Genomic DNA, 13,099 nt, shown 5'->3' with positions numbered 1-13,099 from the left:
TACTTTTACAATAGTTTACTATCAAAATGTCGATTGCGCTTCACCATTTATGCACATCGTTGAAATATTTATGAAAATCCATAATGCTGAATTGTCTAAATGCTGAAAAAACTCAGAATGTCGACATTTCCGACCACTCCACACCTAACAACAAGTGCTAACATGGGTCAAAAAGGGGGAAAGATTTTGCGTTTTGGAATATCAGTGTTTGACTTTTTCAACAGTCGGAATTTAGACTTCGTGTAAGTGGATTCGATGATGTGCCATTCAAAATTTTGATGAGATAAACCTTTTACAATATATTTCACTCTTGGTTTCCGAAATGTGTTTTTCTACATTCTAGAGGTTTTGTCAGCATACAAGTTGCTAAATACAGTGTTCACCCTGGCATGTAAAGATGAACCCCCAACTGACCCCGATACAATTAATGGCTTGTGACTGATGGAATAGCAAGGAGGGATTGAAGTATATCTGACATTTGGAGAGACTGTAAAGGGCACTAGGTTTGAAATGTGGCTGAGCTTCAGTGGAGTTGAGAGGCCGACATTGGATGTTACCACTGCACTTCCACTTCCACATTAAAACCCTGAAGCTGTGGAGGGATGGGCAGGTCAAAATGAAAAAAAAATAACAGCAGAAGATGGACAGAGTCCCCTCAGGACTTCCTTAAGATCCCCATCAACCTCTGTTAAATTATGGAAATAGTCCAGATATGCAGACCCAATGATGTATGTGGGTTAGTGGAGCCCACTGTCAGTATGAAGTGTACTGTCTGATCTCATATACCTTAGTGGAATTAACCAATGAGGAAAAAAGCATTTTAATGTAAATTTCCAATTGACATAATTGCTGTAATGACTACTTTTGTTTATTTATACCCCCAAAATACTGCTTTGTTTCATCTTTATTGATTCATAGCTTGCAAAGTGGCTAAAATACTGTTCCACTGTCCAGCTGCATCTGAAAATAAATTTATGTTTAGGCACTAACATATTTTCCAATTTTTGGTCCCCCTGTAGAATATGCCAATACATGTGTATCTAATATCTTATCTATATTTGCTCCATATATAGCGGCCTGCTTGTTCCAAAAATGTTGTTTGTTTTTCTAACTCTGTATTCTAATAATGAAGTTTTGTCATATGAACTGCAACATGAAGAGCACCCCCCCCCCCAAAAAAAAAAGCAAATATGGACCCAACAAAACAGGGAAATGGCAAGTCTGTCAAAAGAAAAATACAAGTTCTATCATATACTGCAGTTTCTAAATTAGTTTTGTCTATTACCTCTGATACTCCCATGTGCAAATCAATGTGTTGATCCAGTGGAATAAGTTCTCTACTATTCATAAGCTGAGCAGATTTCTTTAACCCTTCTAAATTGGGAGAAACGTATGTTATTTATTGTATGTTTGGGATGACAACAGCATGCCATTAACAAATTGTTTTTGTAAAATGGATGTCTTTAAAGTGATATAACTAATGTACCATCAGTTAAGTTTGTAACTGATAATACCAATTAGTAAACGTTAAATAACTGATAGTCCAAAGTAAAATGGACCCATCGTTTATTCACATTAAGGTATTGAATAAATTCATGCACTTTTTCAGAGTCACATTTCCATATAACTGAACACTCATCAATCAATCTTTACCACGTATTGGTAGAGTTTATGAAGAAGTTATGACTGTTATAAATGTCAGTGAAGCCCATACATAAATCTGCATCATGGGGCAAAGGATATCCTCATTGCAGTTCGTTGTACTTCTAAATACCATTCATTTTCAAAATAAAATACATTTTTGTTAACAAATGATGAGTCAGCTTTACCAAAAAAATAATCATTATGCATGTGATTAATATTAGCCCTTGATGACCAAAATACTGATGCTTCTAAATCTGCATTGTGACAAATGCTTATATATAAGGACATTATCAAACATGTATCCAAAGCAAAATGGTAGGTTTCATTCTCCTAGATGAAAGTTCACAGATTCATAGGAAGGTGCTAGACTAACTGTCTTTTCATGCCCCTTCAGTTGTGAGATTCAAACCCTATACCTTATATCTGTCAGTTAAACACATTAACCGTTATGCCAGCCCCAACCCTAACCAGTATTTCTTGTTTTTTGCACTCAAACATATAACAGTAAACATATTCCAGCATGTTTTATTGATTGTGGACATTGTTCAGTGTCATTCATTTTCCAAATTACTGTGCAACAGGGAAAATGATGGCAGGAGGTAAGCAAATGGCAGTGTCCAAATAAATCATTATGAGGTACACAAATGTTTTAGATGAGTTGTGTTCCCTAAAGCCTATTGATACTCCAGATGGAGTAAATATGCTAGCCTGTGTGACTTCTCGTCTCATTGTTTCTTCATGTGCAGTACACTATTTATTCTTGAGACATGTTTACCTAAAAGTAAAGCCCATGTTGAACACTAACGTTTTCCTTGAGTCATGATCAGCACATGCAGTGTTAATTATGTTATGCATGAGGTTGGGTTCATTCTGACATTATTTCTCCCTCATTTGTTTAATGTGGTTAATTCAAATTAATTAATCAATTTAATAGCTATTTAATATTCTGGACCCATTTCAGTCACATCCTGAGATAAATATCTAGTTAAGGAACTTGTTTAGAATCACACAGTAGATAAACTGAGGCTGCAGGAAATCAAACCTTGCAGTACATAAATATGAAGAACCAGAAAACAATATGGAGACTTAAACCTCTGAGCTAAATTTTTCTCTCTTAACGTGATAAATCCTACTCATTCAAAAGCTCTTTTAAAGTGACATCCTGGAAGTGAAGTGATTTATGATAATATTTATGGACCTGAACTGCACAATAATCAATACAAATTCATAAAGGGTAAATCTACCCTGACTGCCTAATAAAATTGTATGATCATACAAACTGAGAGATCAAGAGAAAATCTGTGTAGTAGTGTATTTTAATGTTTCTAAAGCATTTTCTTGCTTCAAGACATGATCACATAATGCAGTATATTCAACAGTTAGAGGTAAACCCATCCACAGTAAAGTGGATAGCTAATTGTTTTAAAAAAATGTGCAGAGTGTAGTTTTACGAGGTGTACAACCAAGAAGAAATACTGTAACTATGGAAATGTCTCAAGGCCCAGTATTAGAAGTGAACCTTTTTAATGTGATATTTTCTGAAATGTCTAAGTCTAAGATATTTTGACTTCTAAAATATATAGATACTTGTAAAGTTGGATAATTTTGATGATGTGCACAAATTGAATAGTTATCTATCTAGTGTACATAAATGAGCTCGATAAGTAAGTTTAGAAGTCAGTCTTAAGAAAAGTAAGGTTTTGATCTTTGGGGAAAAACATGATGGAACAAATCAAGACTGGAAAAACGTGTGTTGGATATTGCTGATTGGGTGAAAGATTTAGTCACCATAGTTGGAAAGGGTTCGAATTTTAAATATTATGTTCAAGAAATTAAAGTTGGATGAATGAAACAAGTTGGCTTGGTACTGAACTTATTTGTAACTAGAAATCCCAAGATTTTAAAGGTTGTGTTTATTTCCACGGGGAGATCTACAATTGAAAATATCTGCTCTTTTGTAGTTTACTAGCTTTAGACATAGGAACAATGGAAATTGTGCAAAGATTTTTTTTAAGCATTACATCAATAAAGCAAGCATCCTACACTGCAGCATTAAATAGTTAGGTTTTTAAAACATTTAATATAAATCATTCAGAGATAAAATTTAAGGCACGTGCAAATGATATAAGGACAGAATTGGGACTAACTCTGGTTAAATCCTATCCTGGGATAGGGAATGGAGGTGTTATTTTTATAATAGATAGTAATAAGACAATAACAAGGGACAGATATGTGACACAATTAATATCTACACCTTCCATGTCATGGATAAACAATCAAGTATATTAGGCATGAAGAAGATATTTTTAACTTCTGGTTAAGTTATGTCAAACTTTTGTCCTGAAAAATAGAGGCTTGGCTTGTTATAGATGTAGATCCAGTTGGTTTGGAGCTGATTTAACAAAACAATATAATGGAAAATTTAACCTGACTGCATAAACTAACATAATGCTTATGGGTGTTCTAGGACTTCACTTTTAGAAAAGAAAGCATTAAGTTTAACATTGAATTGCAGACATTTCTAGTCACAGCACCCGTATGACACAACACACCTTTTCAAATAGAAAGATGCCATTAAATTTACAAATTTATGATTTTGTTTTATGCAAAAGATGAATGAAAATATCAGTTACAAAATTAAACGTATATGAAATATACTAAATTTATTCATGAAGATCTGACTTCAGAAAATATACTGATAGAAGTATGTAATGAGATAATACATTTACAAGTCGTAGAACTATCTTGGACAAACACATGCTATAAACTGTGGGATGACGTACAGAATGCTTCCCTTCATAGTAAATATGCTAACTTCAAACAGGAACTCACTATGCCTAGTAATGAAAAGTCTAGTTTGATAATAGGACATTGCCAAAATCTCCCTCACTTCAGGTAAGCGCTTTATAAATTGCACATATGACACACATGTGACATGACAAAAATCTGATTTCCTAATATTGACAATAAATACACCCTGTCATTTATTTAGTGCTGTGTAACATTCTAGACAAACATATGAAATAAGACAAAATACATTAGCAGATGACAGTGTTGCCAACACAGCTGTAGGCAGAAATTACTGTAGTTGTAAGTTATGAAGTTTTTATAACATATTGAAGGTAGTCAGTCATTTAGCTAGTCTCGGACACATCTGATAATGCTGCCATTTAAATCTGTACATTGAATTACAGTGCACTAAATTTTGAACTAAAAATCAGCTCTCACAATCTCACATATGGTATATAAAGTTATTGGTGGTGTCATTGTTATTCAGCTGTTATTCTTAGTACATTGTGTTTCAAAGCTGTAAAATTCTGGAAGTTGCTACAAAACTCAAGTTAATTCTAAAGTACTCCTTCATTTGCCCCCTCTGCATTACATATCCAGAAGTTCTTAAGATGTTGGTCTATGTGCCGTCTACTTGTCTTGGATTCTGGATCACTTATTTTAAGCTTTAAAAATTGTTTAAGATTCTGGATTCTTATTTCAAGCAATAGCATATTTATTTTGTTAACATGCATTAAGTTTAATAATTCCATCAGTGGTAACTATAGGATAATGAATTAAAAATATATAAACCATTGATAATTTAACTATATTTGAAGTGAAAGTAAAATAATGAGAAAAATACAATGAATTTTTTTTATTCTTTTAAACGCAAATGTTATTTTATTTTTTATTTCTAGAAAAATCAATTAAAATGAAAAATAGATTTGCATTTATCTTTGAATGCGGATCCAAAACCTATTGTTTTATGATAACATTCCTGAAAAAAATACTAACAAAGCTTATATACAGCTGGTAGGCATACTACAAAACAGTTTTAATAATAAAAAAATGAATGTTTATTTAAATCTTCAGATTTGGTAATCATAGAACTCCTGACCAAGTCACTGAACTGACAAAATTAACCCAAGGTTGTAATTGTGGATAAACACTTCAGCTACTGTTAAAAGATATGACTGTATGAAGTAAATGATGACTACATCAAAGAAGGAAACTATCAGAAAACAGTTTTATTTTTGAAAATGCTTTAGATATTGCTTTAGCATGGGAAGTAGCAAACCAATCATAAGTAATTCATAACTACAAAAAATGTATAAATCTATGGCATGCTACAAATCGCTTGGAGTTTAGCTTTAAGTAAGATAATTACCATAATTCTGGTAGAAATGAATATACATTATATTCTCAATGTATATGCCACAAGCAGGAGCACTAATTTAGGTTATTTAGCTTTTTGTAGTATATGCTACTGTTTTATGTAGGATAGACAAATAGGGCTTTAAGGGAGTGGATACTTGAGCATTTAAGTGATATACGGACAGGGGAGTTAATTAATAGCTTGGCCAAACATGAATGTACATGAACAAGACCCTATATTTAGGTTTAAGGTGTTGCAACATATGGAGAAAAATATAAGGGGGGCTGATTTTATTAATACAACTGAGAAAGCAGAAGTGCAATGGCTTATCATGTTGCACGCAGATAAATATCCTAGCTTGAATGAGTTGGTGCCTTTAAAACCAGCAATTAGATCCAGTGTCCTTTGATATTAATTGATGTTACTAATTTATTTTACTGAATAATAGTTGTATAAATACATTGTTATACATTTTGTATTTTGGTCTGATGAAGTACCTTGCAGTCATGAAAGCGCTTACTGTGTGTTTATATGTAAATTAAATGTGATGTTATTAATTTAGTCATGCTGGTCAGTCTTGTGTTTTATTCTAAGAAATGAGAAGACAATAAGAGTTCATGCAAGTATGGAAAATATGTATTCAAAGAAAGCCTACAGTGAAAGAGCTAAACGGAAAGCACTGTTGAGCACTCTTATCCAACTTCTTTCTGTAAACAAAAACACTAAGTCTACATGATCTAACATCCCTACCACATTTTTTGTGCTTTCTAGTCACTCAGAAAGATTACACAATGTGTGCTTTAACCTTTATGACTTCCCCTCAATATTTAAGGCTGCAAGAAAATCCACAGGAAAACTAAATTTGAGAGGAAGAAAGTGTGATGAGTCACACTTGTGTTGTCTGCTCACTCAGATCGGTGTATATCCCAGGGATTATCTTTACAAGGGATGCATAATTTAAATAATAAAAAAAAGCAAAGGTTAACTCATTCTTGTTACCAGAAAAGACCGAAAGCAAACTTATGATTTTCTTATAGTTTTTTAAATTAAAAGTTTCATTTATTAAGTATATACCTCTTCAGTTCTTCATTGCACTAAATCTTCAATCAACAGCTTTTTATTACAGTGATCTATGCAGAGCAGGATGTTACTGTAATCTGAGGTCTGGGTATATCTCCTTACCCTACTGATCCCCTCCCCCATAATCTTGTCTTTCTTCAACATTAATTTGTCTCCACTCCCTGCTTCACCCTTTTTTCTTTCTTTGAAGGTCATCTTTTTGAATTTCCACACTCCACTTATTTTACATAAAGCTGTTCTCCATCTTGTTTTGCTAATTCATTGATAATCAGCCCTTGAACTTCCCCAGCAATATTAGTAATTGTGTTTTGGTCCTTCTTTTAAACTGTTTAGCCATGTGGAGTGCTAATGACAGAGCTTCCATTTGTTGAATAAATTGATGGATTCATTCTTTTCAGTCCCTGCTTTAAAGGCACAGTGCCAGCAGGACCTGGTATGACTGAACCCACTTCTGTAGACAAGGTTGCTCGGTCCGTTAAACAGATCTAAAGTGTCAACAATATGGAAGTGGGTGAAGCCTGATTGGAAATGTTTAAGGGACTAAATATTCTCAGATAAAATGGCTGACTCACTTTTTGAATGCTACATTGAAAGCAGGGACAATATTTTTCTACTGCCATATCAGAGTGGTAGTCCATATTTCAGGAAAGGGTACTGGATATGCTCTGATTATACAGAAAGATAATGGTCTTTAGCCTGCCTGAGAAAGCTTATTCGTAGGCGGTGGAAGAGAGAGAGCACTCATTATATGAACCTCTATTCAAGACATGTAGCCTGGATTTTTCCTGACAGTAGAACAATGTCACCTTTTTTTTTCTTGAGCAAGAATTTGCGGGGTTGTGAGAATTCAGAAATATGCAGTCCTAAAAAAGGTATATGACTACATAACCCAGAATGCATTTTTGAGATGCTACAACAACATAGGTCCCAGGGCCACTGTTGAATGACATTCTGTTCTTTTATTTGCAGAACAGGACTTGTCTTTGCATTTTCAATGTTATGTCAATGCACCACTCAAAGTGTGCATATGACTCTTCCAGGGATGTGTCTTGTCAAATCTCCTGTTCAGAATTTCCACTGTCTGCACAGTGAGGCTAAGGAGATGTATTTGACTATGAATAAGATCCAATATGAGGATGTAAGGGCTGTAACTTTGCTGTATGCAGATGGTGTTGCCAATGATTGGGATATCTTCAAGAGATAACTAGATAGAACACAAGTATGAAATAATTGTAGAGCAACAGCTGTGCTGCCCTAGTATAAGAGAGGTAGCAGAAAAAATCCAAGGAAATACATGTCTTTCAGCTTAGTGATAGTGGCAGACAATCTGATGGATAGAATTCTGAGGTGAAACCCTTTAGCTTTTCTAAAGGACAGCAACTAACATGAGTTCACAGCTAGAAGCAACTGTCAGTAACAATAGAACCAGTTCTACCTGGACTTCAGTAGGGCCTTTGATTCTGTCCAAGACAGTAGGGTGATAGGAGAACTGGAGGGGTTGGAGCTAAGACCAAAACTGAGGGGTTGTATAGTGGTATGGATGAATGGTAGGATACAGAGGGTTGTAGTGATAGGTACAGTCAACAGTTAGGGAAGACACTAGACAAGTACCACATGGGTCTGTCCTGACTTCAGTTCTTTTCAGAGATTTTGTCTCAGACGGTACTGAGGTAATTGAGCACAGGAGTAATCCCTTTACTAATGACACAAGTATGGAACTATGGAGGATGGAAGGTAAGACTCCAGAAAAGAATTTGGAAAAGCTCAACATATGTAGAAAATTCCGAAATTTCAGGTAAATTGCAAACAAATGCAAGGCATTGCTTAGGCCTTAATAGATTTAGTGTGAAGTATCAGCCAGGATAAAATGAGAAATAGAGTTTTGAAACCAAACAGGTAAAGTTTCCACTCTTCAGGGCCTTGGCTAGACCACACCATGAGCTCCTTGTGAAGTTCTGGAGGCCATGTAAGGAAAAGGATATCAGGATACTGGAAACTATTCAGAAGAATGCTACCAGAAATATCCATGGGATGGACTGGATGAATATAAGAAGAAATTAGGGGATTTTCACCTGAGACCCAAAGCAAAGAAATAGAAGGGAATGTGGTCCTGGTGCACAACATCGTCTCAGAGAGATAGGGTGAGAGACAGAGAGAGAGATGAAGAGCTGGAAGAGGAAAGACAGAAGAGGAAGGTGGAGACAGATGCAGCAGATTATAGAAACTATGCAACTACTCCCTGGATGTCTGAAAGTGTTTTCGTAGCAGAGATCATTCTTGAACCATGGAATAAACTAAAAGAATGGCTGTTGGAGAAGGAAACTATAGAGATAATCAAAATGGCATCCTCCAAGCCTTAAACTTGCAGAATACATAGGGGACACACAGCTCTGCTTATAAGGGCTGTATTGATCATTTAGTCTGGGATACACCAATGAACCTATGAAGGGGAAGATAGTGAGTAGAAAAGGTGGAATGCTAAGGCACTTGAAAGGATAAAGTAGGCAGGCTTTACTTCTGTTGTCAAGACAATGTAAAGTAATGTACTTTATTATTAGTGAGCACAATGCCTAGAATATTATTGCCCTTTATATTGCCCTTCACATTTGTCCCAAATTATTTTTATTGATGAATTTTATCAATATTTGGTTACACACATTATTCAAATTGTAGTATGTTCTGTGGATAGTAGTCTGCTAGTAATAGTGTTTTGCCTGCTATGCTTATGTCTTGTAGATTAATTAGTAGGACTTCGTATTTGATGGAAATTGTGAAATGGATACAGCAACAGCTGATAAAGTTAATATTGTTGCTGATAATTTTAATTGCAACACTACTATATTATGTTCCCATTTGTGAAAGTTTTAGTCTTGATTTCAAATGCTTTTCTAAAAAACAAGATTAGGAAATCACTTCTTCAGCAGATTATTTTAGCAATGACAGGTACTATACCCTACATTCTGTTTAGTATTATAGAGTGGGCTAACTGTTCATCGCATCCCTATTTGAGTATGAGTGTGTGTGTGTGTGTGTGTGTGTGTGTGTGTGTGTGTGTGTGTGTGTGTGTGTATGTGTATGTGTGTGTGTTGTGTATGTGTGTCTGTGTGTCTGTCTGTTTGTGTGTGTGTGTGTGTGTGTGTGTGTGTGTGTGTGTGTGTGTGTGTGTGTGTGTGTGTGTGTGTGTGTGTGTGTGTGTGTGTGTGTGTGCGTGCATGTGCGTGTGCTTCTCTGTCTGTGAGTGAGTGCGCATGCCATGCTGAGAGTGAAAGATAGAAAAACTAAGAAAGTAACAGAGCACATACCTCTTAACATATTTGAACTGCCTCAGTCAGTCCATCAGCACTCATTGTCTAAACAATAAGAAAAATTAAACTCTAATATCTGGCATTATTGACTGACTGTGATCCTCAGTGATTATAAGCAAAGGAAAGATTACTTTATGGCAAAATTAGGGTCAGTTAAAAGACATGGTGTATAGGATATAATGCCTTGCTTTGTGTGAATTTTTTTTTTCCATCTGTTTGATCACAGTAAGACAAGTGAAGTGTAGTCAAAAATGTGCTGAGCTGTTTTTGTGTGTGTGTGTGTGTGTGTGTGTGTGTGTGTGTGTGTGTGTGTGTGTGTGTGTGTGTGTGTGTGTGTATATATATATATAAATTGCTTACATGTCTTATACTTTGGAAATAAAATATTTCTGCCAAAAATAATGATATAACTTTAAATCATTAGACGATGAAACATTAGGTGGAGGAACAGTTAGGTGAGGTTCGACATCAGAATTATTTTTAAAAACTATATAGTAATTTAAAAATATATGTAAAACAATTTAAGAGCTAGTCAATTTAAGTGCAAAAATGCCCTCCAGCATGTGTGCTTTCAATGAATTAATGCCCTTTGAGAGGAGATAAGGCCTGATGCATTATCAGTCCTCAAAACATCCCTGGCATGCATTAATTCACTTATAATGTCCACCCTGTCAGGCATTATTGGTTGCATGGAGATGCACTCAAACCAGGTTTCTCTTCAGGAACAGAAATGTTTAAAACCTGTCCATGTTGTTATTTAGGCATCTAGCATTCAAAAATGCCATCTTCATCTAATTTTGTTGTCCTTTACTTCCATCTGTTTCAGTTCTCCAAGAAATTGGCCTCTCTTTGCAGGAAAAGAAAAATAATATGTATAGTAAATATATCATTCTGCGCAAACTCTTTTGAAGCATCAGTTTTGCACACAGCTCACAGGTATAGCTACAAAGCAGGCTTTTAGGCTCGCTCAAATGTGTCCTTTCTGGATACCAGATACTGAACTCCCTATCTATGGCACGTCATGTTAAATTGGTCATTAAATTTTAAGATTCCAAAGCATTTTTTTATTTTTCAATGTATTCGTCTCATCTTTTTTTCAAAACAGTATTCTTATTTGTTTCTGTTTTCACTTTTCCAGGTACATTCAGAACTCCCAACCCTACCTGAATAATATGACAGCGCTGGGTTGTATCTTGGCATTGGCTGCAGTCTTCCCAATGGGACTAGATGGATACCACATCAAAACGTGGCACTTCCCATTCATCTGCCAGGTATGAGTGCAACTGTCCATGTGTAATTCCTTTCAATGTTATCAAACTCTCTTCTGTAATTTTTTGTCAATTTTAGAATGTTTCATTAGATTTTAGTTCAGTCTCACTGACAGGAAACCTGAGGAGTAAATACACCGAGTAGAAATGCTTCATCGTTTCAACAGGTGTGCGCAGTTACACCAGATATATATGGCCATGTTAACAGTAGAATAGAATTCACCAGATTCATGTGGCAACATTAACAACAATAGACTAGGAGGCAGAGAATTGCTTCCAGATTAATGCTAACTGTGTTGCAAATTACTAACAAGAGGCAGTTTTTTTGTTTTGACTCGGTGCGCAAGACAAGAGTTTAAGTCATTGTCATCAAGTGCCTACACAATTGTGCATGTGATTGTGTCTGTGTGTGTCTGTGCCTATGCATGTATGTGTATACAGTACACTTCTGATGCTCTGACGCATTGTATGAGTTTGTGTGGTATTTACAGTGCACTTCAGATGCTATGACACATTGTTCAAGTTTGTGTGTCTGTATCATATGAGTGAATCGCCCAAATTGCGAACACTCATAATATCAAGCGTACCAGACACTGAAGTGCTTTTTCTGAGATTGCAGTACAGTGAAGAATAGAATATTTGCTCTTTCCTCACTGTAGTGTGATCTTGGAGTTGGAATATATATTTAGCGGGGGTGTGGGAGGCGCATCCCCCAGCAATAGAAGTTCGAGGTCCAATACATTCGATATTATGAGCATTCGCAATTTGTGCAATTCGCTCATATGATATAGACCCATATATAGTACATATTTGATGCTCCCACACACTGTATGAGTCTATATACAGTACACTTCTGATGTTTTTATGCATTGTACCAGTTTATGTGTGTATATACTGTATACTTCTGATGCTTTGACTCATTGTGCAAGACAAGAGGTTAAATCATTTTCATCAGTTGCATGTTGTTGCTGTTGTTTGTCTTTCGGCTTTTCCCAGTTAAGGGTCGCCACAGCAGAACTCCGGTCCACTAATGATTGGCAGTAGATTTTCACGAACACCGAGGTGCCAGCTCGATGTTCAACCTTCAACGAAGGCACGCCCATTTACGCATGTCTTTCAAACGCCCACCCAACCACTGGGAGTACATGCTGGATATATATAGATACATACATACATACATATATATATATATATATATATATATATATATATATATATATATATATGTATATACACACACACACACACACACATATATATATATATATATATATATATATATATATATATATATATATATATGGGTTTACTTCACGACACAGTAGTATAAACATTATTGAATCTCAATTCGTCAACACCATAAAATTGAAAGCTCACTTACTTGAACTCCTGGGACAGAGACAATAGATTCTCGGAATGTAACCACTTAGCCACCATTGAACATCAGCAAAACAAACTACACAAAACCCACCAGAGTGGGGGGCTTTGCCCCCACACCCAACCCTAACTAAATATACCGACTCCAAGATTGCACCAGTATGCAGAAAAGAGCAAAGTTCTCCATGGTGAATATATTACAATCTAAATAAGGATAAAAGAACCAGTTTTTAAAGTAGATGTATCTGCATAAGCTGCATGCAATATTACTCTGGAAA

The 13,099-nt window shown here is 35.4% G+C and overlaps 1 protein-coding gene across 2 annotated transcripts in view; it reads left to right on the top strand.

Annotated features, from left to right (window-relative positions):
- The window catches only part of LOC122812081 (gamma-aminobutyric acid type B receptor subunit 1-like), a 2,214,644-nt gene that overhangs the window by 2,004,974 nt on the left and 196,571 nt on the right, over positions 1-13,099 (top strand). For both annotated transcript variants that reach the window (XM_044084349.1, XM_044084350.1), the window contains one exon: positions 11,315-11,447. In XM_044084349.1, the coding sequence (XP_043940284.1) occupies positions 11,315-11,447 (133 nt within the window). The remainder of the gene's footprint in view (positions 1-11,314; positions 11,448-13,099) is intronic.

The sequence above is a fragment of the Protopterus annectens genome, chromosome 9.part0 (assembly GCF_019279795.1).
Source record: "Protopterus annectens isolate FY-2018-M chromosome 9.part0, PAN1.0, whole genome shotgun sequence".
Taxonomy (NCBI): Eukaryota; Metazoa; Chordata; order Ceratodontiformes; family Protopteridae; genus Protopterus; species Protopterus annectens.
Note: the sequence above shows the minus strand (reverse complement) of the source record. Positions and strands in the feature narration are given on the sequence as shown.